Source organism: Miscanthus floridulus, chromosome 9 (genome assembly GCF_019320115.1).
Source record: "Miscanthus floridulus cultivar M001 chromosome 9, ASM1932011v1, whole genome shotgun sequence".
Taxonomy (NCBI): Eukaryota; Viridiplantae; Streptophyta; class Magnoliopsida; order Poales; family Poaceae; genus Miscanthus; species Miscanthus floridulus.
Window position 1 is genome coordinate 44448901 of NC_089588.1, and position 25456 is coordinate 44474356.

General features: G+C 43.2%; 1 protein-coding gene across 1 annotated transcript; it reads right to left on the bottom strand.

Annotated features, from left to right (window-relative positions):
• Positions 1-1062: 1062 nt before the first annotated feature.
• LOC136479772 (disease resistance protein RGA5-like) lies at positions 1063-24921 on the bottom strand. The gene is made up of 6 exons (XM_066477526.1): positions 24532-24921; positions 24317-24419; positions 24099-24222; positions 23206-23455; positions 2307-2385; positions 1063-1211 (listed from the first exon to the last, which is right to left on the bottom strand). The coding sequence occupies exons 1-6, from the start codon at positions 24919-24921 to the stop codon at positions 1063-1065; spliced, it is 1095 nt and encodes a 364-aa protein (XP_066333623.1).
• Positions 24922-25456: the final 535 nt, after the last annotated feature.

A 25456-nucleotide genomic window follows, 5' to 3' on the forward strand; every position in this document is an offset into this window, starting at 1 on the left:
GGTCCTAGACACAAATCAACAACAAACGTGGTGTGTGCTGGCACAAATCACAAAAAAAACAGACAACTTTTTTTCTATACAAACACAAAGACAAATATATGAAATGTGTTGAGAAAAATTACAACAAACATTTTTTTCTATGAAAGGTCAAGGACAAAAATGTTGTGTGTGCTGGCACAAATCATAATAAACAAAGGGCAAAGGTGTGTTGGCACAAATCACAATAAACAATTTTTTTTTCTATGAAAGGATGTGGACAAAAATGTGGTGTATGCTGGCATAAATCACAATAAACAAAGGACAATGTGTGTTAGCACAGATCACAACAAACAATTTTTTCTATGAAAGGATAAGGATAAAAATATGGTGTGTGCTGGCACAAATTACAATTAATAAATTACAATTTTTTTTCTATAGTATGATAAAGACAAATAACTGAAATGTGTTGGCACAAATCATAAATAACAATTTTATTTCCTATGAAAAGACAAGGACAAAAATGTCCGATCCGGCACAAATCACAATAAACAAAATACAATTTTTTCTATGGAAAGACAAGGACAAAAACGTTGTCTGTGTTGGCACAAATCACAATTAACAAATTACAATTTTTTCTATAATATGACAAAGACAAATAACTGAAATGTGTTGGCACAAATCACAAATAACATTTTTTTTCTGTGGAAAGACAAGGACAAGAATGTTGTCCGTGCTGGCACAAATCACAATAAACAAAATACATTTTTTCTATAGAAGGACAAGGACAAAAATGTTGTATGTGTTGGCACAAAAACAATAACACATAACAAAGATGTGTACAATCATACAAGGATTCTGTTGTTGTTTGTCAGTTCCTTATTCCAATTGCAAACACCTAATTATACACAAGGCTAAAGGCAAATTAAAATACTACAGTCCAGAAGTTTCAATTGGTGCTACATCATTGTACAGAGATGCTACAGATAGGACAGCAACAATAAACTGTGAGGCAAACATGTGACACGGGAGAGGAATGGGTCTATTCAGAACTTGGAAGGCAGTGTTGTTATCAGGCAGGCGAACCTAGATGATGATGTACACCAGCAGCACGATGAGGCACGTGAACAGGAAGGAGAATGTGAAGCTTAAGTCATAGCCCCTTTTGACGCTCCAGAAGGTGAGCTCCAGAACAAAAGCAGCTATGAGCATGGTAGCTTGCAGAACCACTGTGCCTGTTGACAAAATACACAAGTTCAAACATTTATACATAAAAAGAACACAAATTAAAAGTTAAATAGGCAATTAGTGTATACTTGCAGAATATATAAATCAACTAGCAGAAAAACGAGAACATGAGGAGGCAAAATGGTTCAACACCAACATATTGCATATTCTCAGAACTACAATTGTGGTGCCCGATAGTTGCAATTTCCATTATTGTTGATTGCAATTATGTAATTCAATGTTTTATTTGTTTGGTTTTTATCAACAACAGATATTAATAGGAATAGAGCACTTCAAAATTCAGTAGTATACTATGGATGCATCTTATTTCTATAGTACTGCACCAACACAACCTGAAAGTAGCTAGAGCATATTTTCCAAGCTGTGAGGTTTTGTGAACTCAAAATTGAGTATTATGTATGTGGGAAAATTCTCTATCACACAGAAACCAGCCATCACCTGAACTATTCCAACTGTTGTCAGGACTCCACATACACTCCCACCAATAACTCTGTGATCAGGACCACACAAAGCAATGTAAAGCCCTCTGCTTCGGGTCCGTGTACCACCATCATCTAGGACCAAGTACTATCCGGAAAGGCACATGATCTCAAATCGACCCTGCCAAATCAACAATAAAGCACAAGGGTACAAAACTAAATGAGAACAAAATAATCAAAGTATACATGAACAATTCCATGAAAAAAAAGAAAGAAAGTATCTTGTATAGTATGGCCTGCACTGCAGCCTCAAACAAGGATCTAACCCCAACCTTGGACTGAAAGCAGACGTTCTCAGCATACTTAACTAACTAAGAGAAAGTGTGGAAACAAATGTCTCTTTTTATGATTTATTTTTCCCACCTTTGATAGCAATACTTCAGTTGTAATATGCAAGCAATCCAACTATCTAGGCAAATGCTACCAGCAAACCTTTTGTTTAATTTGGACAGAAGAGAAGAACAGAAAACATACATGCAGTAGTTTTTAGGCAAATGATAACCAACAGCACCATACGTCATATGTAACCACACCACCAGACTCTGAATCTTGGAGAAGGGTTGCTGTAGAAACAGCTCAAGTTGCTGAAATGATGCACACTACCCTTGGGCCTTGTTGTGAGAAGTCCATTATTCTGGCAGCAACGTCCTGCACAAAGATTCAGTGATATCAAAGCAACATCCTGCACAAAGATTTAGTGATATCAAAGCAACGTAACTGCAAACATCAAAGCAAGCAACTGATCAAGTAGGAGACAGAGAGAGTATAAGTATAGCAAACCAAAATTGTTAACCTCCTACATCTACAGCAGGTGTGATTTTGTGAAGTGATAACTGATAACACAGGTGAGGAGATAGACATATCAAATGATAAAACAAATATAGGACTATAGGTGTTCTGTAAACAATTAACACATGTCATTGATTTGTTCTATGCGCTCAGACAAAAACATTCCCAGCATAGGACAAAATAAAATTAACCAAGTAGTAAATTTTTGTAACACCCTAAAATTTACATTTTAAAATAGTGGAAATTGATTTATTATGCATTATTGTGAGCATTTGAATTTAGGAAAAATAATATTTTTTATTAAATTAAAATCAAATATAGGTTAACAATCATGTATGTGCATTCATGCCGTTGCATAATATTTTGTATTGCTTGGTTTGAAGTTGGGTTTCAAATTGAGTTGAAATTTCATTTTGAAATTGCTTTGGAAAAATTAGAAAAGGAAAAAAAATTGAATTTCCTACCTCCTTTCCCATTTCCGGCCTGCTGGCCCAGTCCACCCGCGCCGGCCTTCTTCTCCTCTCCTCTTGGGCCGCAGCCCAGCTCAGCCTCCTTCTTCCACGACGCATCGCACGGCCTAGCTTCGCTGGCCCAGCCATCTGTCCGCCCGCGCCCTCTTCCCCTCCACCCGCTGACAGCCCTGGCCCACAGGTCAGGGCTTCTTCTCCCTCGCGCGTTTCCGGGGCGGAGACCTCCGCCGCGCCGACGTCGTGTCTGCCTCCACCACGAGTTGCGTCGTGCCTCACAAGTAATTGTGCCCTCATAAATAGCCGCCTACGCCGCCTCCTTATCCATCTTTGTCGAACGCTCTTCACCCACGCAAGCCCGCAGCCACGCCTCGCCCTAGCACCACCGCAACTGTCGCCTACCACCGAGCGTCGCGCCGTCTATGCTGCTTCCCGCTCGGTGTTTTTGGGTCCGGTGAGTCCGCCGTCGCTCCCTCTATCTTCCGGGCTTTTTATTTCGTCGAACCAAGCGCTGTAGCCTCCAAACTGTGAGCTCCAGTGAGCCACCCATGGTGCCGCCGGCCCTGTTCCGGCGTGGTTCTCCCTCTCTCTCCCCTCCGAGTAAATCTCAGCCGTTCAGATCTAATGCGACGGCCCTTAATCCAAGATACCCCTTCGCTGCTAGTTTTTCAAAAAGCCCCTTACAATTATTTTAGACTTAACCCGTAGTCCATAGCGCGTTTTCAGATTCTGTTTCTTTCTTTTGAAAGCGTATTTTGCCACTCAACTTGTTTTAGCTATAAAATCTCCGTTTTAACTCCGATTTGATCCATTCAAGTTGCATTAGGTTCATAATTAAGTAATCTACATGTTTATACTACTATTAAGTAGGTTTTCAACTTTTAAAATTTGAGATTAGATTTAATCTATTATTTTACTAAAGGAAAACTTGTTTAACTCATAACTTCTTCGTTTTAGCTCCGATTTTCGTGATCTTCGCGTCTGTGTGTTCGTAGCAAGACGTAGATTTGTTTTCCAAACTTTTCATCTTGATTTTATGCTGTTGGTGTACTGTTCTAATCTATAGCCTTGTTTGCTTTGCATGATTTCTCCTGGATGTTTGTATGTTGCTGTGTTATCGAGTATAGACAGTGAGCAATTCGTGGGAGATCAAGGGTACAACTTTGACGAGCAAGACCAGCAGGAGTACTTCGCTCAAGGCAAGTATAGCATGGGACCATCCTTGTTTCCTATTCACTTTAATTCATTAAATTCATGTTGCATGTGTTACCTTGATAGGGATTTCCAAGAATTGAACTATTACCTTGTCACCTATGGGTTATGCATATGGGTAGCTTTGCTAGAGCTGAATTAAACCATGATCTTATAACTTGACTAATGGTATATCCAATAAACATTAAAATATGACTTTTTAGCAACATGGAAACATGGGGCTGGAGTGTTTAGCTACTTTCTAAATGCTTCAGATTCCTCTCCCTAAGGACTTATCTGTAAGTGATCATCTGGGACTTATAGTACAGCTGTGAGGGCTACATGGCTCTGACTTTAGCTCGGTATGAGGACCTTTTCTAGCTTGTTAGTGGTTACCTTTATGGCGCAAGAGGGGTGTGTTCCGGGTTGGATATAGTGCGGCCTCTGTCCGTCAGTGTATAGGATGCGCATCATTGTGCCTGTCGGAAGGGGAGCTCTACATTCGCAGGCCATAGAAACCTAGCGTCCCTAACTTGTTAGACGAACCTTTGAAAGGCTTCATAGTGACCCCTGCCTGCTCACCTTGGAAGTGTTTTGGGAGTTATAAACACGGGCATATGAGTATCATGACTCACAGTGAAAGTGTACAACCTCTGCAGAGTGTAAAACTAGTATATCAGCCGTGCTCACGGTCACATGAGGCCTTGGAACATTTACGGAATAGATGGACACTAAGAATTATCTGTTTATGCTATTCATTATTCATGTTTACATTTGATCATGTGTTTTGCATTAGGAATTGAAACAACTTGTTGCTACTCTTAAGCTAAAACTGTGACAACTAAAAGCTGAATGTTGTTAAACCTGTGTCAAGCCTTTTGAGCCTCATGAACCCCGTGTTACACTTGTTGAGTATGACATGTACTTACGCTTGTTTATTTTCATTATTTGGATAAAACCCCGGATGGGTAACAGATGGCTTTGGGTATGATGATTTTCCTGAGGACTACTAGACTTGTGGTCAACCAGTCGACGTCCCTGTGAAATGGAGCTTCCGCGAGAGATCTTTTATTACTTCCGCTATATTTATGTGATAACTCTGTCTTACTCGTGATGTAATAAACATTTGTGATGATACTATTCATAATTTGTCGGCTTATGTGTGTGACTGATCTCTGGGCGCACATAAGATTTTGCACTCCATTTTATCCTTAAAATTGGGTGTGACAGATTGGTATCAGAGCTGTATTGATTGTAGGACGCAAGCCTAGTTAGCAATGGTCGTTTTAACTTCTTTTGCTTCACTCATTTCATGCTTTCTATCTCACCCTTGTTATTTGCTAAAGTTTTATGCTTCTTTCGCCTTATTCTATTATGAAAATTATTGCTTCTAATCTAACCTAAATAATTCTAATTATGTAGATGCCTCGTGCCCGCAAGACTTCCCGCATCAGCACTGGAGGGATACTACCCACCTCGTGGGTTGTCCATGGAGCCTGAGGAGGAAGAACCCCAGGAACAAGAATTTGATCCGCCAACACCTATACCTACGCCGAAGCTAGTCCAGGAGGAACTCCAAGAAGTCGAGGTCATCCACTTGTCCGATGATGATGATGAGGAAGATGTCGTTGAAGAAGGATGAGCTGATCCCGCCCCTAGGGTTGGACAACAAAGGTGTGCTATAAGCCGGGATGTGAATCCTCCGTTTCACATCACCGACTCATGAGCATGCTTCAGACCTACTATGGCGACTGGGATGCAGCTGTGGAGTACGTCTACGAAGAACATACACACCCTCTTGAAGATACCTATTGGAAGAATAGGGTGTGCATCACCATCAAGGATGAACAGAAAGGCGCATATCAGCTGGATTCAAACTATACACACCATGCTCACCGTGCTACCATGGAGGACGGCATAGAAGATGCAGCCACTGAAGCTTGCATAGGCCTCCGTGGTCGCCAATTCGAGGATATGAAGAATGACCAATATCGATTCCTCCCTCACCAACACCTAGAATAGGGATGGGCGATGATGGACCCACAGGGCACGGATCCAACAACCCAAGTGATGGTACATTTTGGCTATGAGTCCGTAGCAAAGATTCGCCGACTGGAGGATCAGTTGAAGGCACAGCAGAAAACCATCAAGAGACACTGACAGGTGATAGATGAACAAAGGGTGTGCCTCAACTTGCCAAAGATGTACGAGGAGCCTTCCCCATAAGTCTCGCCCATAGATGTTGGAGTCCCTTTTATGTAATAAAACGATAGTAGAACGAGTCAAGTTGAGTCTAGTCGAGTCTACTAGTGCGGTGTGAATATTGGTGTGTTTAGTTGATTTGTTATTATGTTTATGTGTGAGTTGGATGTTTGTAATGAGTGCTGGAACTTTGTGGGAATGTCCGCAAGTTCCATAGTTAAGAATATTAAAGATTGGGTCAATAAATAAATAGTTGGGTTTGTTACATCTTGTTCTCTCGGAATCTGTTTTTTGGGGCAGTCTGTCCTTATCTCAATGCCAATTAAAATATACATCACCAAAAATTATGAAATTTTTATGGGAACAACTAGACTTAAGTATCTTTCCAATTCCTCTAGAATCACCCCCATATCTGATCTGGTTCATGAGATATCTCTGTTTCAAGTTTAAGTTTCTGTGCAGTCTGGAATCTGGAAACAGTTTCTGTTGTATCCTGGTTTTGAGTAACCTAACGACATAATCTGGGAATGTGGTATGAATAAAAGTCATAGATAATTTCATAAGCTTTCCAACCATATAAATTACGACTCATTTGGAATTCTGGAACTCGAGATATGACTGTTTTACAGAGCTGCTGATGTTGAGACTCGTCCAGAAAATTTTCAGAATGTATTCTAACATGTAAATTTCTAAATTTTGAATATTTGATAGCAGATGTCTGGAAGAGGAAGAGGCCAAGGTCGTGGAGGTGTTCCCCCACCATCCACCACCGCCATCGTCTATTGAGCAACTCTTGGCAGTACAGAGACAGATCATGCAAGCGTTGGTGCAGAATCAGCAGAACCAACAGGTTGGTGGGGCACCGCGTGATAAGCGTGGTGAATTCTTGAAGGACCGTCCCCCGGTGTTCTCCCATGCCACTGATCCACTGGAAGCAGATGATTGGCTTCGTGCAGTGGAGAAGCAGCTCAACATAGCACAATGTGATGATCAACAGAAGGTGTTGTACGCTTCAGGGCAGCTCCAGGGAGAAGCTCAAGACTGGTGGGAGTCATTCGAGTATGGACATCCTGCCAATGCTCCTCCTGTCACCTGGCAGGAGTTTAGAGAGAATTTCAGATCTTATCACATACCAGAGGGACTGATAGAGCTCAAGCACGAGGAGTTTAGAGCTCTGAAGTAGGGATCCATGTCCGTCGCTGAGTACCGTGATAAGTTTGCTCAGTTGTCACGTTATGCTCTGAATGAAGTTGCTGATGATGCTGACAAGCAATGCCGCTTTCTCAAGGGTCTGTATGATGGTCTACAACTTCAGCTTATGTCCAATACATACCCCAATTTTCAGACGCTGGTGAATCGCGCTATTGTTATTCGACAACAAGCGCAAGGAGATGGAGGCCTAAGAAGAGGAGGCTTCAGGGACAGGCCTATGGAAGAAATACTTGTCCACGTACCAATCCTCAGCAAGGCTTCTAGCAGAGGTTTCATCGGACCACCCAATCAGTGGAATCGTGGCCAGTACCCCCAGTGCAACCAGAACAAGCAGCAAAATGCCAATCAACGTCCTCAGCAGTAGAGTGGTCAGCAGACACCACGATAGGGAACACCCAACAACACTCCTATGAAGACTAGTGCCCCTAGCACCCCCAAGCAAGTGCTTTCGTTGTGGCAAAGAAGGTCACATGTCTTATAATTGCCCTGAGAAGCCCAACCCACAAACCCCCCAGAAGCAGAATAGCAACCAGAAGCCATCACATTATGGGAAGGATGAATCATGTGTCTACAGAGACGGCGCTTGCAGAACCAGAAGTCATGCTCGGTACGTTCAATGTCAACTCAACCCCTGCCACTGTTCTTTTTATTCTAGAGCTTTGCATTCATTCATATCACAAGCATTTGTTAGAAACCATAGCATACCATTATGTGCCATGCAAAATCTCATATTAGTAAACTCACAGAGTGGAAGTATGCAAGCTTCATATCGTTGTCTTCCAACTAGTCTATTCTTAAGGGGGGTAGAGTTCAAAGTGAGCCCCATTGTGTTGAGAACATCTGGTATAGATGTGATTCTAGGTATGGACTGGATGAAGCAACAATAGGTAGTGATCCAGTGTAAAGAGAAGGTAGTTGTTGTGACCGCACCAAATGGAGAAAGAATTAGTGTTGATGTTGTAATACAAGCACAGCCGACAACCACAGTGAACCAGCTTGATGATAGCGGCAACAAGGAGGACCTAGTGGTTGATGAGTTTCCAGATGTGTTCCCCGATGATTTGCCAGGTATGCCACCTGACCGTGACATTGAGTTTATTATTGAATTATTACCTGGAACTGCACCTATAGCTAAGCGTCCATATAGAATGGGGGTTAATGAATTAGAAGAACTTAAGAAACAAATAAAGGAGTTACAGGAGAAAGGTTTTATTCATCCTAGTTCGTCACCTTGGGGAGCACCAGTTATATTTGTTGACAAGAAGGATGGTACTCAGAGGATGTGTGTTGATTATCGGTCACTCAATGAGGTTACTATCAAGAACAAGTATCTGTTGCCTAGAATTGATGACTTGTTTGATCAGTTGAGAGGTGCTTGTGTTTTCTCTAAGATTGATCTTCGTTCTGGCTATCATCAGTTGAAGATTCGTGCAACTGACATACCCAAGACAGCTTTTACTACGAGGTATGGTTTGTATGAGTACACCGTTATGTCATTTGGTTTGACCAATGCACCTGCATACTTTATGTACTTGATGAATAAGGTGTTCATGGAGTTTTTGGATAAGTTTGTGGTGGTATTCATCGATGATATATTGGTATTCTCCAAAACAGAAGAAGAGCATGCTGAACATCTAAGGTTGGTCTTGCAGAAGCTCAGAGAACACAAGTTGTATGCTAAGCGAAGCAAGTGTGAATTCTGGTTGAAGGAAGTTTCTTTCCTAGGACATGTTGTCTCTAATGGTGGAATCATAGTAGATCCAAGCAAGGTGAAAGATGTATTGAATTGGAAACCACCAACAGATGTGGGAGAGATTCAGAGTTTCTTGGGATTAGCTGGATACTACAGAAGGTTCATAGAAGGTTTCTCTAAACTTGCCAAGCCTATGACAGCTTTGTTGGAGAAAAATGCCAAGTTTGTGTGGTCCGAGAAGTGCCAGGCTAACTTTGAAGAGATTGAAGAAGAGGTTGACTACAGCCCTAGTGTTGGTTTTGCCTGATTTGAACAAGAGCTTTTCTATCTATTGTGATGCATCTCGTCAAGGTCTCGGATGTGTTCTTATGCAAGAAGGTAGAGTAGTGGCTTATGCTTCCGACAATTGAGAAAGCATGAGTTAAATTATCCTACTCATGACTTGGAGTTAGCAGCAGTGGTGCATGCTTTGAAGATATGGAGGCACTATCTTATCGGGCATAAGAGTGACATTTATACTGATCACAAGAGTCTGAAGTACATTTTCACTCACACAGATCTGAATATGAGACAACATCGATGGTTAGAGTTGATCAAAGATTATGATCTGGAGGTACACTATCATCCTGGAAAGGCGAATGTTGTTGCCGATGCTCTTAGCAGGAAGAGTTATGCCAATGAGGTGCAAGTGACATCGATGTCAAGTGAGTTGTGTGCTGAGTTTGAGCGACTGAATTTGGGCTTTGTCACTAATGCAGTGGAGCTGGTGTTGGAGCCTAAATTGGAGCAAGAAATACATAAGGGACAGTTACAGGATGCGAAGTTGAAAGAGATAGCAGAAAACATAGTGATTGGTAAGGCACCAGGTTTCCATATGGATGACAATGGAACTCTTTGGTTTGGGAAAAGACTATGTGTGCCTGAGGATAAGGCTATACGAGAGGCAATTCTTCGTGAGGCACATGAGTCCGCTTACTCTATTCATCCTGGGAGTACTAAGATGTACTTAGATCTAAAAGAGAAGTATTGGTGGTACGGACTGAAGAGAGATGTTGCAGAATATGTGGCCTTATGTGATACATGTCAGAGAGTCAAAGCTGAACATCAAAGGCCTGCAGGATTGCTACAACCAATGAAGATACCTGAGTGGAAGTGGGAAGAAGTTGGTATGGATTTCATAGTTGGGTTACCACGCACTCAGAGAGGTTTTGATTCAATCTGGGTAATAGTGGATCGGTTAACTAAATTCCTCACTTCTTATCGGTCAAGACTACCTATACTGGTCCTCAATTGGATACGATATATATGGAGAGAATAGTGTGTCTACATGGAGTTCCCAAGAAAATTGTGTCTGATCGAGGTACCCAATTTACATCTCATTTTTGGTAGCAAGTACATAGTTCATTGGGAACCAAGCTGAATTTTAGTACAACATACCATCCCCAGACAGATGGGCAAACCAAGAGAATTAATCAGATATTGGAGGATATGTTGAGGGCTTGTGCGTTGTAGTATGGTACAAGTTGGGACAAGAGTTTGCCTTATGCAGAGTTCTCATATAACAACAGTTATCAGAAGAGTCTCAATATGGCACCTTTCGAAGCTTTGTATGGACGAAAGTGTAGAACCCCGTTGTTTTGGAATCAAACGGGAGAAACTCAAGTGTTCGGACCAGATGTTTTGAGAGACATAGAAGAGCAAGTAAGAATGATCAGAGATAACTTGAGAGTGGCTCAGTCTCGACAAAAGAGTTATGCCGACACTAGAAGAAGAGAATTGGTTTTCGAAGTAGGTGATTATGTTTACCTGAAAGTGTCACCTATGAGAAGTGTGAGGAGGTTTAACATGAAAGGGAAGTTAGCACCAAGGTACATTGGACCTTTCAAGATTTTAGAGAGACGTGGAGAAGTAGCTTATCAGTTGGAATTGCCTGAGAGTTTGTCAGGTGTACATGATGTGTTCCATGTGTCTCAGCTAAAGAAGTGTTTGCGTGTACCATGAGGAGCAGATACCAGTTAGAAGAGCTTATCAGTTAAGGAAGATCTCACTTATGAGGAGTTTCCGGTAAGGATTTTGGAGACGGCAGAAAGAGTTACAAGGAGCCGAGTTATAAAGATGTGTAAGGTTTAGTGGAATCGGTATACAGAAGATGAGGCTACTTGGGAAAGAGAAGAGGATTTGAGGAAAACATACCCACAGTTATTTGAGTAAGCATTGTCCGAATCTCGAGGACGAGATTCATTTTAAGGGGGTAGAATTGTAACACCCTAAAATTTACAATATTTTAAAATAGTGGAAATTGATTTATTATGCATTTATGTGGGCATTTGAATTTAGGAAAAATAATAATTTTATTAAATTAAAATCAAATATAGGTTAACAATCATGTATGTGCATTCATGCCGTTGCATAATATTTTGTATTGCTTGGTTTGAAGTCAGTTTTCAAATTGAGTTGAAATTTCATTTTGAAATTGCTTTGGAAAAATTAGAAAAGGAAAAAATTGAATTTCCTTCCTCCTTTCCCGTTTCTGACCTGCTGGCCCAGTCCACCCGCTCCGGCCTTCTTCTCCTCTCCACTTGGGCCGCAGCTCAGCTCAGCCTCCTTCTTCCGCGCTGCATCGCACGGCCCAGCTTTGTCGGCCTAGCCGTCTGTCCACCCGCGCCCTCTTCCCCTCTGCCCGCTAACAGCCCTGGCCCACAGGTTAGGGGCTTCTTCTCCCTCACGCGTATCCAGGCCAGAGACCTCCGCTGCACCGACGTCGTGTCCGCCTTTGCCATGAGTCGCATCGTGCCTCTCAAGTAACTGCGCCCTCATAAATAGCCACCTACGCCGCCTCCTTATCCATCTTTGTCGCACGCTCTTCGCCCACGCAAGCCCGCAACCGCTCCTCGCCCTAGCACCGCCGCAACCGTCGCCGACCACCGAGCGCCGCGCCATCTTTGCTGCTTCCCGCTCGGTGTTTTTGGGTCTGGTGAGTCTGCCGTCGCTCCCTCTATCTTCCGGGCTTTTTATTTCGTCGAACCGAGCGCTGTAGCCTCCAAACCGCGAGCTCCAGCGAGCCACCCATGGTGCCGCCGTCGCCCACTCGCCGCCGGCCCTGTTCCGGCATGGTTCTCCCTCTCTCTCCCCTCCGAGTAAATCTCAGCCGTTTAGATCTAATCCGACGGCCCTTAATCCAAGATACCCCTTCGCCGCCAGTTTTTCAAAAAGCCCCTTACAATTATTTTAGACTTAACCCGCAGTCCATAGCGCGTTTTCAGATTCTGTTTCTTTCTTTCGAAAGCGTATTTTGGTTCGTTTAGATTGGAAATACGTTTTCAGCTATTTACAGTTTTGCCACTCAACTTGTTTTAGCTATAAAATCTCTGTTTTAACTCCGATTTGATCCGTTCAAGTTGCGTTAGGTTCATAATTAAGTAATCTACATGTTTATACTACTGTTAAGTAGGTTTTCAACTTTTAAATTTCGAGATTAGATTTAATCTATTATTTTACTATAGGAAACTTGTTTAATTCATAACTTCTTCGTTTTAGCTCCGATTTTCGTGATCTTCGCGTCTGTGTGTTCGTAGCAAGACGTAGATTTGTTTTCCAAACTTTTCATCTTGATTTTATGCTGTTGGTGTACTGTTCTAATCTATAGCCTTGTTTGCTTTGCATGATTGCTCCTGGATGCTTTGTATGTTGCTGTGTTATCGAGTATAGACGGTGAGCAATTCGTGGGAGATCAAGGGTACAACTTTGACGAGCAGGACCAGCAGGAGTACTTTGCTCAAGGCAAGTATAGCATGGGATCATCCTTATTTCCTATTCACTTTAATTCATTAAATTCATGTTGCATGTGTCACCTTGATAGGGATTCCCTAGAATTGAACTATTACCTTGTCACCTATGGGTTATGCATATGGGTAGCTTTGCTAGAGCTGAATTAAACCATGATCTTATAACTTGACTAATGGTATATGCAATAAACATTAAAATATGACTTTTTAGCAACATGGAAACATGGGGCTGGAGTGTTTAGCTACTTTCTAAATGCTTCAGATTCCTCTCCCTAAGGACTTATCTGTAAGTGATCATCTGGGACTTACAGTACAGGCTGTGAGAGCTACATGGCTCTGGACTTTAGCTCAGTATGAGGACCTTTTCTAGCTTGTTAGTGGTTACCTTTATGGCGCAAGAGGGGTGTATTCCGGGTTGGATATAGTGCGGCCTATGTCCGTTAGTGTATAGGCTGCGCGTCATTGTGCCTGTCGGAAGGGGAGCTCTACATTCGCAGGCCACAGAAACCTAAGCGTCCCTAACTTGTTAGACGAAATGTTTGAAAGGCTTCATAGTGACCCCTGCCTAGCTCACCTTGGAAGTATTTTGGGAGTTATAAACCCAGGCATATGGGTATCACGACTCACAGTGAAAGTGTACAACCTCTGCAGAGTGTAAAACTGGTATATCAGCCGTGCTCACGGTCACGAGCGGCCTTGGAACATTTACAGAATAGATGAACACTAAGTAATTATCTGTTTATGCTATTCATTATTCATGTTTACATTTGATCATGTGTTTTGCATTAGGAATTGAAACAACTTGTTGCTACTCTTAAGCTAAAACTGTGACAACTTAAAAGCTGAATGTTGTTAAACCTGTGTCAAGCCTTTTGAGCCTCATGAACCCCGTGTTACACTTGTTGAGTACGACATGTACTTACGCTTGTTTATTTTCATTATTTGGATAAAAATCCTGGATGGGTAACAGATGGCTTTGGGTATGATGATTTTCCTGAGGACTACTAGACTTGTGGTCAACCAGTCGACGTCCCTATGAAATGGAGCTTCCGCGAGAGATCTTTTATTACTTTCCGCTATATTTATGTGATAACTCTGTCTTATTCGTGATGTAATAAACATTTATGATGATACTATTCATAATTTGTCGGCTTATGTGTGTGACTGATCTCTGGGCGCATATAAGATTTTGCACTCCATTTTATCCTTAAAATTGGGTGTGACAATTTTCATATTAAAGCAGTAAATTTTTAGGCTGCAAGTATCATAATTTAGATTCTGAAATAGAGTTCCCAATTGCAGAAAAACTGCATAAACTACATAAACTGGAATAGTAGTATGATTCACTTTTAGATTAATCACAGTGCTAAAACAGTAGTATGATGATTGACTTAAAATTAGAAAAAATAACAATACTAAAAGAAAAAATATTGACATCTCATCGCAGCATGTATGCAAATGCAGTGAAGCACATCAAGCAATCTCCTCTATATATCAAACTCGCTATGATGCTTCATAAAACATATATAGATCAAAGTTGAGTGGACCTCTGTGTACACGACAAATCAGGTGCATTAACATAGCTCAATATTGCTAACATAATTGACCACGACCAAAAAACCAAGAACAAATCGAGGATCTATGCAAACCACAGGATGCAGATCATCATTCACTAAACACAGGCTCACAAACATAATGCAAAGGATACAAAAATTGGGGATCTAAGACTTTAGAAAGCTAGAAGAGTGTAATTTCCCATAAACTTGATCAGACAAAACAAACAGCCTCAGCAATTCAATACCCAAATTCTGATTCTAGGTGAGCAATCTAGCGCTCTTTGGACAGTAGATCCTCTTGGCACATGGCGAGTTTTTCGTCCAGATAAACATTTTTTGTCACTAGCCAATATAAAACCATAGCCTCCACATATTCATTCAACAGGTCAACACATATCTATAGATGGCAAACAAAAACAGATCAAAGAACACAAAATATGGGGGCAAATAACTGATTCAACCACAGAGGCAAGCTTTTCTAAACATATGTTTTTCCTGCTTAATCAAATGTAAAAAGGAAAACAAAATAGTGGCAAAGTTATATATAAAGACTAGATATTGCACATGTAAAACAACATAATTGCAGTATTTGAGGTGTGCAATTTACTACTTATAAATGTGCAATCAAGAAAATTGTGCTTCTACATAAAGGATTAGAATAACCCAACTGCCTCTTACTCACCAAGATTCAAAGAAGCCAACTAACGCGATTTTATCCTAGCACACAAAAATAAGACATAAAAGTCAAATTAATTTAGTTCAGAGCAATCCATATAGCAAACAAAAATGCACAAAGGAAACTTGGCTGCATGCTCCATTCAGTGGTTGTTACAACCTCAGTCTCCTGGTTTAGTTCCTTTTCCTTTTTCAAAATCATGCACAAAGAAATAGGAAGTAGTCAGATACAGAAACTCATAGCAATATTGTCGACAAAAGATGCTCGGCAGTCCTCCGAGGGCTATCCCACGAAGGTAGATTGATTGGTGGAGGTGAGCGTAATCACGAACCGGATGGTGACACAAGGCGTAGAGACAGCGATTTAGACAGGTTCGGGCCGTCTGATCAACGTAATACCCTACGTCCTATGTCTTTGGTGTATTGTATTGATCTGGATGACCATGTAGATCTATCGATCTATCCACTAGGGGACCCCTGCCTCTCCTTATATACTCTGGAGGGGTAGGGTTACAAGAAAAGTATCCTATTTGGTACTATATAATGTTTTGTGGTGCATGTCGACCAGTGCCGTGCATGCCTTGATCTTGTGGGCTAGGCCACCTCTGAGGGTGTGGCCCATGTCTTGTCTTGTGGATACCGGGGGCCATACTCCCACAGCTAGTCCCCAAGCCTGACAATAGGTGATGTGGTCACATGGTGCCAGGGTCAGAAAGTAGAAGAAAGGCAGAAGACCGGCCAAGCAGGCAACCAGTCCACAGGTAGAGCCCCGAATCAAAAAGCGCACATTCACCGCAAGGTGAAGTGTGCCCACTTAGTCCCCGAGCGTGCTGGAAGATGAAGAATGAATCTTGTCGCAGGGTCAAAGAAAAAGAAGTCTGAAAGCTTGCCAACATCGTCTGACATGCATGTATTAAGACACCAGACATGCTGCCCAAGATCAGCACCCTGATCCGAATAGCATGGAGCAGCTTGATAGCACACCGATGAGACGTAGCAAGATCCGACCATCAAGGGAGTCCCCGGTGTAGCTGATGATGTCCGAGCACCAAGGAGTCCCCGGCGTAGCTGGCGACGTCCGAGCATCGAGGAGACCCCGACGTCGCTAGCGATGTCCGAGCACCGAGGAGTCCCCGATGTAGCTGGCGATGACCGAGCACCGAGGAGTCCCCGGCGTCGCTGGCGACATCCGAGCACGAAGGAGTCCCCGGCATCGCTGGCGATGCCCGAGCACCGAGGAGTCCCCGGCGTCACTGGCGATGTCCGAGCACCAAGGAGTCCCTGGCGTAGCTGGCGATGTCCGAGCACCGAGGAGTCCCCAGCGTAGCGGGCGATGTCCGAGCACCGAGGAGTCCCCGGCATCGCTGGCGACGTCCTAGCACCGAGGAGTCCCCGGCGTCACTGGCGATGTCCGAGCACCGAGGAGTCCCCGGCATCGCTGGCGATGTCCGAACATCGAGGAGTCCCCGGCGTCGCTCGCGACGTCCGAGCACTGAGGAGTCCCTGGCATAGCTGGTGATGTCCTAGCACCGAGGAGTTCCCAGCGTAGCTGGCGATGTCCGCAAGGTGAAGTGTGCCCACTTAGTCCTCGAACGTGAAGAATCTGAGCGCCCAGGAGTAAAGGATGTAGCTGGCGAAGAAGCACGAGCGACGAACAGTCTGGTCAACTAGTCGGCGGCGAAGTGAGCATTAAGTAGAAGCGACCAGCGAACAGTCCAATCAACTGGTCGGCGACAAAGTCAGTGAACCTAGCAGTCCGACCAGTTGATCGGTGGAGAAGTCCAAGCACCAGGTGGTCCGATCACCTAGACGATGATCCTGCAATATAAATATGTAGAACGGGTAGTACATGATGTAAAAATATATGAACTCTGGAGAAAATCAGCAATGGCGATGAAATAGCGTATGCAGCTCGACGATCAGTTGGTTTGAAGATGTATTTATATTTAATACAAACCTCCCAAACAGTTAGTGTGTAGCTGAGTCTCCAGCCCTAGCTAGCCTGTTAACCATAACGTTGAGCGCGGAGCCCGTGCACTTGTAGGAGGAACAGGCGTGACCAAGGAGCCGCTGCCGACCACCCATAACGTAGAGCGCGGAGCCCGTAGCACGTGTAGGGAGGAGCCGGAGATAGGGCCGTCTCTGGAGGCGTTCGAGCATCAACGCGACTGTTCGGGGGTTTAGAAAATCGTTTGGAGAGCAAACATGGAGAAAACAGGTCGGGAAACATCATGGCGATATACGGAGATTGAAGAATATTTAGAAAAATATTAAAGCATGACTTAGCTTTAGACAGAAAGTCTGGTTGGTGGAGTATGGCGTTATCTGGTTGGCGTTGACGGCGAGCACCCAGCGGGCGGTGAGTTTTTGATCTGGGCTGTTGGTCTACGCACGGCGACTTGATTTCGGTAGCAAATCTCCGTGTAGACGTCGCAGGCAAGATGAAAGTTGATCTCGCCAGGACGTAAGTCTTGAGATCCCATCTGGTTCGCCATGGATCAGCACGCATAGCCCCACGGTGGGCGCCAACTGTCGACAAAAGATGCTCGGCAGTCCTCCAAGGGGTATCCCACGAAGGTAGATTGATTGGTGGAGGTGCGCGTAATCAGGAACCGGATGGTGACACAAGGCGTAGAGACAACGATTTAGACAGGTTCGGGCCATCTGATCGACGTAATACCCTACGTCTTGTGTCTTTGGTGTATTGTATTGATCTGGATGACCATGTAGATCTATCGATCTGTCCACTAGGGGACCCCTGCCTCTCCTTATATACTCTGGAGGGGTAGGGTTACAAGTAAAGTATCGTATTTGGTACTATATAATGTCTTGCGGTGCACGTCGACCAGTGCCATGCACGTCTTGATCTTGTGGGCTGGGCCACCTCTGAGGGTGTGGCCCATGTCTTGTCTTGTGGATACCGGGGGCCATACCCCCACACTGGGCCACCTCTGAGGGTGTGGCCCATGTCTTGTCTTGTGGATACAGGGGGCCATACCCCCACCAATATATAAACTGAAACTCATAGCTATGAGTAGGACCAACATTATTTCCCATTGGGACTTATGTACAAAAAACTGCCTCCAAAAGAAATCATGAGGAGGGAATTCGGAACCATCTCCATTTATGTTTACCTAAACTAGGAATCCAACACAAAAAATGATACATCGGCTAAACAGGGAAACTGACTGATAAACATTGGAACCACTAACTCACTAGCAATTTCAGTAGAGAATAGAGCTATCGGATTAAAGAAAGATCAGAACATCGAATTACATAGCATAATATTCACAAGATGTCTATTCCACAGACCACAAGTCAGGGGAGACGTGCGTGCTCCGATGTACTGAAATAGCTGGTGCATGTGAAGCCTCCTGCGAGTAAATGCTATTTCGCTAATCCATTTTTTATGATATGCAGGTATGTTGTTCAAGGGATTTGGAAATGAAGATTGAAGTTATTACAAATTTGCTTAAAACAATGCAAATGCCAACTATACTCATGAGGTAAAAATTAAATTTCAAAATATTGCATATGCTTAGAACAACAATTGCGGTGCTCGATACTTGCAATTTCCATTATTGCTGACAGCAATTAATCATTTTTTTGTTTGGTTTTCATGAACATGAGAGATTGACAGAAACTAGGCACTACAACTACTATGGAGAGGAACAACAAACAGATGAAATGAATGTTAGATTAAAATTTCAACTTCATTTATCAAAATACGTGTGCACTAACAAAGATTATGATTTTATTGTAATGAATGCAATTATTTGCAGGTTACATTCTCACAGGGAGGAACAAGTTATATGTTGTCACTAGGAGGAACAAGTTACACAAGCCTTATGAACCAAAACAATACCATGGTGGGGGTTTTTTAACAACCGGACAAACTCAAATGCATTAAGACAATTCAGTTACAGACCAAGCAGGAGCATGATTCTTTAAAGCGGTTTGAATGCAATTATTTGCAGGTTACATTCTCACAGGGAGGAACAAGTTATATGTTGTCACTAGGAGGAACAAGTTACACAAGCCTTATGAACCAAAACAATACCATGGTGATTTTTTTTAACAACTGGGCAAACTCAAACGCATTAAGACAATTCAGTTACAGACCAAGCAGGAGTATGATTCTTTAAAGCGGTTTGAATGTAAATATTAGTTCTGGAGGTTGAATAACTTAAATTATATATGAAATATCTGGAGGGCTGCAAGGCTCCTAGGCACAGCTCTTTTTAGTAGCATAACAAATGCAGGTTCATTCTTGTATGTATTAAACTAGTTGGCAAAGAGACCAAATTTAGACGTGACACTGTACTACCAAAATTCTAGGGGGGGGGGTTCAGGTTCAACAGAGAACCGTACTCTGATGGAAGTACAGCACCATACAAAAAGAAAAATTTAAACTCATCAAGTTATCGAATAACTCACAGTAAATCAGAATTAGTATCTGAATCTGAAATAAACAAAAAAAGAATGGAAGGCAAGCCATACATGAATTTGTAAATCGGCAAACAACCTCCAGGAAACAACCAAAGAAACCAAAGAAAGCAACATAAATCTTGACAGTCTGACAATATAGAAATTCACAGATAAACTGAAATTATGAACTCAAAGGGAACGAACGAACTGAACTTAGTGGTAAGCAACACACAAATTGCAGCTTAGAGCCAGACCAAAACTTATGTGTCAAAGGAAACAGGAAGGCTGAACCTACTGGGAAGAAAGCACACAAACCAGAGCAGCACCTAAACATTTAATAACTTATATTGTATAGCCGATCATAGCCTCATCGGCCAGAAATCAGCAAGGCTGGCAACGTACCCAGTAGCCTATCCACGCAATAGCCACCAGGCTGATAAGTAGCAAACAACACCGCAGCATATGAGCTAAAACAAGTCGGCAACCCATAGGCAGTGTTAGGCTAACAAATACAATATTACTGCAGGCCTAAGCTATGGGCACCAAATAGGAACACGTTGCATATATCAGGAAAGAAAGCACAAGATCTCAAACAATGACAGGCAAAACTAAACACGTCCATTTGATTTTGGCTACCACTAAACGATTTTACCTTACATCCCATGAAATTGTGCATTCCCCAGGAATTTGATGTAAGCCCCCACCAGGATATGCAAAAGCACCATTTGGTATGAGTGTAAGTAGCAGTACATGATTGTTTACTTCAAAGATACAATCCCTATCAAGCTATCCCTCCCCGTCACTACATCTTGTTGTCTCCTCCCCTATGACCTTTCGTTTTCCGACAAATCCCCACTACCTGTCCTCAATCAACCACAAATACCCCCATCAAATACTAGAACAATCCATCAAACCAACCCCTAATTAACAAGGACTAACAGAACACCACCCCATTTGCAAAAAAAGTTCACCAAAAATCGCTCATCAGTAAAATACAGCACAATCCCTAGAAGCATTCGAACCTCACCCACACAAATCTCCATCCATGTGCCCTCACCATATGGATCCACGAAATCTACGACGCATTAAGAAATCGGATCGAGTACACACATGAGCAAAAGAGCAGCAAACAGGAAGGAGATGTAGCGGGCACATACAAGACCTTCAACAGCGCACCACGACGGAAATGCGGGACGACCGCCAGGGTGCACTGCTCCACCGCCGCTGCCCCGCGCACGCTAGCTGCTCCCCTGCCTCTGCAGCGCGTGCGCCGCTCCTCCACTAGGGGCCATTGTGGTGCTGAAGGGAAGGAGAAGGGGTTGCGCCAGCGCCAACACCACCGCAGCCGGTGCTCCACGCGTGGTGGGAGGCTGCCAGGGAGCCGGAGGTGACAGAGGAGCGGCAGATCTGGGACTGGGTCACTGGGAGAGTGGGAGGGAAAGCTAGAGAGCAGCGGGTGGTCGAGCACTCGAGTAGGGCGGCGGCCATGCTAGAGTGCAGTGTTAGCGTGTGCGGTCTCCAGTGCCCGGACCCAATAAGAAACATCGGATCCAATATGAAACAAACCCGGTGCAGGAATCTTCAAGACCATCCAATGGACAGAGCGTCGCCTAAAACAAGCTCATATTTCAGGCGACTGCACAATAGGAAAAGTGAAAAAATATCTAATTACTTACTGAATTTCAGTCAGCATGTCACATAATAAATGAACACAAAGCTGTATAACTGTACTACGAAGTCTCACACCTTTTTTTTTTGTCTTCCCATTGGATGTCTGCAGCAGCAGTGGTCGGCGGCCCTTGGAGACACGGATAAGTAATAGCAGTTCCAAGTGCGCAAGAGACGGCGGTCGCCCTCGGCACGCCAGATCAAAGACGTTACGTGAATGAACTAATGAAGCACCAGCACAATTACTAAGCTACCCTTCTTAACATTAAAGCACTTCTAGTTCGTCTCAACGGTTCATTAATGATCAAAGGGGAGGAACCACAGTTTGCCCTCAAGCACCGTAACACATGTCACTAATAATTAATAGAAGAGTCACTGATGTATTTTACTCAAGCTTAAAATAACGTTCCACATGACACAAAAAATTTTGGAGTTACGTTACAATACTGATCGATCTTAATTTGGAAACAAATACAATAATGAACCATGTGACCGATGAACTCAATGCATAAAAAAGAAGACTAGAATTTCTAAAATAAAATGAAGTGTCGTACCAGACAAAACTACGCAAGCAAACCTATCTAGGCATTGTCAGAACTAAAAGCCACATAGCAATTGGAACAACCAGTTTAAGCTCCCTGAAAGACTGAGATAGCTATCAACCAGCGGTGCCGCCTGCCATCCGAGAGGTCGAATTTGCCTTGTTCAATTCCTACATACTCCGTACGTACCTAAAAACGGAAAAACAGCCTGGAGAGCGTAGAGATACATACTTCTTTGTGATCCTTCCTTAAGTACGGCCAATTAATTTTAAGTATTCTCAGATTGGTCAGATCAGTGAGTCCTTGGATAAACTTTACAGATTGAATACCCAAATCGATGAATGATAGCTCTTCCAACGCCTGCAGACTTCCGATTCCATCGGGTAGGCGCACCGACGAATGGACAAAAAGGCGCACCAACTTATGCAACTGGATAATACATGTTGGTAGGTTTTCAAGCCTGGCCCATCTCACGTCTAGTGTCTCTAGACGTTGCAGCTTTTCTATAGCTTCTGGAAGCTTGCTGGACTTCAAGTACTTCAACTGACCTAAACTTTTGACATGTCCAAGAGGGCATTCACAATATAAAACTTCAATATTCAGCACTCGCAAGACTTGGCTGTTTAAGAACTCTATGCCATGCTTATTATCCAGAACTGAATTTGAGCCAAAGATATTGATGGATCGGATTTGAGCTCCATTTTTTATTGTCTTGGCAATCTCTTCCGCCCGGGAAGGAATGTCTTTTTGGATGGATAGACGGCGAATCTTGTTCGAAGAATAATTTTTAGAAAAACCATTACCATTCCATATAGTAACAAAGTTGTCCTCCACGGCCTTTGATACAATGAACTCAAGTATGACATCATGAACTCTGCACTGATTTCACTGTTGCGCCGTGTCCCCCAACCTTGGTTGGCTGCACCAAACTTCTATTGATGAGCTCATTCAAGTAACTTCTCCCTAGCTGCTCCATACTTTCCCTGTCCTGTCCAGGAATCAGTCCTTCGGCTACCCATAGCAATATCAACTGTCGGCAATCAATGGGATAATCCTCTGGAAACACACTCAGATATAACAAACAACTCTTTAGATGGTGAGGAAGGTCAACGTAACTCAGCAGCAGAATTCTTTTCATCTTATCAATGGGAGAATCTTTGTCAACTGCAGCAGCAATAGACCTCAATACATTGACCCAGACTTCCACTGCTTTGCTTCTGTTTGCTAATAAACCAGCTATACTGATTATGGTTAGTGGTAAGCCGCAACATTTCTTTAAAATATCATAGGATACTTTTCTCAAATCTGGGTGGCAATCATCACCAGACAAAAATAGCCTCTTAAAGAATAATCTTTGGGAGTCTTCATGACTAAGGGGCTTTGCTTGATACATTTGTGCAGCAATATCAGTACAACAAGATTTGGCTACTGCTTCAATGCGTGTTGTAGTAATAATTTTGCTTCCATTGTCATTGACAGGTAAGGCAGATCGTACAAGCTCCCATGCTGATACACTCCAGATATCATCAATCAAGATGAAGTACCTGCATACATTGGTTGTGGAATCACATTATTAATTATGTAAGGCAAACCATGAATTGAAGCGTATTCCAGTGAAGTTAAAGATGTCGGAGAAATGTAAGATGGATCGTAGTGGCTCATTTTTTATCAGTAATTATTACACATGAGAAATATAGTCTGTAAACTACCATTATTTAAAAAATATGTTACAGCCTCCAAAATGGTAAGTGCCGCATTAGAACACCTAGAGACCCACTCAAAAGACATGACGCATTCGGTTCAAAAGCTGAGTTCCAAAATGAGATATTTATGGATATTTAGAATTCTGGTCATATTTTCCAAGAAGTAATTTTACTGAGTATGGATTAGATGGTGTAAAGTAAAATTTTTACCAAAATGATGCACAATTGACTTGAGTTTGTTCATTGTTGCAACATCTTTAATGATGACATTTGATAGATATGCTGAGCCATTGAAGTATCTGAGGTAATTTTATGCTGTCAAGTTCATTGGGCCAGGAAAAAATGAATCATTTTTTAAAATTCCCATAAAATTTCATAAATGGCCTAATAATTAGGTGAGCTCATTTGATGAACAAATATTGCACGACATTATTCTAGCTAGATGAACTGGTTAACTATTAGAAAAAGAAATAATATTGATTACCTCTTGTCCTTTAAGCAATCTTTCACTGTGCGGATGAGCTGCTCAACTGTCTCTAACATCTGTGACTGGTCAAAATGGCTCTTGCTTATTTGAGACAATATATCTCTAAGAAGTTTCTTCATATCTGGAGTTTGTGATACAGACACCCCGGCTATCAAAAGCAGCTTCAGTGATTTTGTGGTACACCTCCATGGCGAGAGTGGTCTTCCCCTGTCCACCTATCCCATAGATGGACACCACCTTGTGCTCCTTGTCTTCACATCTCAATAAGCTGATGATCTCCTCACGAGGAGCATCGATTCCAACAAGATCCCTGGCCTCCTGAAAGAGTGCAGGTGCTCGAGGATCCAACGACACTGGCTGAGATGAGAAGGCGAGGAGACACTGATTGATGTCGTAGTAGCGTTTCCCCCTACTCGCTCTGCTCGCTCACGAGCCTCTTGAGTCGTCGGATCTCCTCTGCTATTCCTCTGTCCTTGAACAACGTTTTCACCATTTGAATGGCCTTGTGCACGAAGTTGGCTGTGGAACCTCCATCTCCATGGCTGTGATTGAGCACAAAACGGTCGATGCAATCCTCAATATCGTAGGACAGCTCACGCACCTTGCTCCTCCAGTCTTTGGCGAGTGGATCGATCTGGTCGTCGTCCTTGTCTTCGAGCCTCAGCAGCATGGCTTCCATGGTGCGCAGCTCGTCTTGCAGGGACCGAATCCCTTGCTTGACATCTCTGGCGAGGTTGTACTTGTCGGTGAGCATGTCGGCCAGCTTGCCGATGACGGAGCCCATCACGCTCGTGGCGGCGTTCGCCATCACTTCGGCCATCTCGACTCGCAGAGGCAGAGCACTCACTCTCAGTGAAATGCTAGCTACCTTGTGTGGGGTGGTGTGGTGGTGAAATGCAAGCAACGTGGGTTGGCCGTGCCTCACTCTCAGACAGATGAGTTAGTCAAGTCAAGTCGAGGTGTCCCCGCGTTGTCGTCCAAATAATTGTCGACCGCCGAGATCCAGCAGCAGGGAGCACAGCTGGGCAACGGCGCAAGAGATCAGTGCTTGCCCGTGACACACTTTCATCGGTGGAGGCGGCGAGAGCCGGAGAGGGATCAGAGGTGTGGACCCACATGCCCTGTGCCAGGAGAGACCGAGACAGAACGGAGACTCTGGACGCAAGTTACTGTACGTACACTACACCTCCTGTAAAATTCGACTGCCGGTTTTGAACAGTGCTTCCATCAACTTCATTGCCGTAGGGTAATTTCATTGCCGTAGGGTAATTTCATTGACGCACATCAATTCTTAGCTCTTGTCCAAACATTCGATGGGACAGGGACTAAAATTTCCCTGTAGTAACCAAACACCC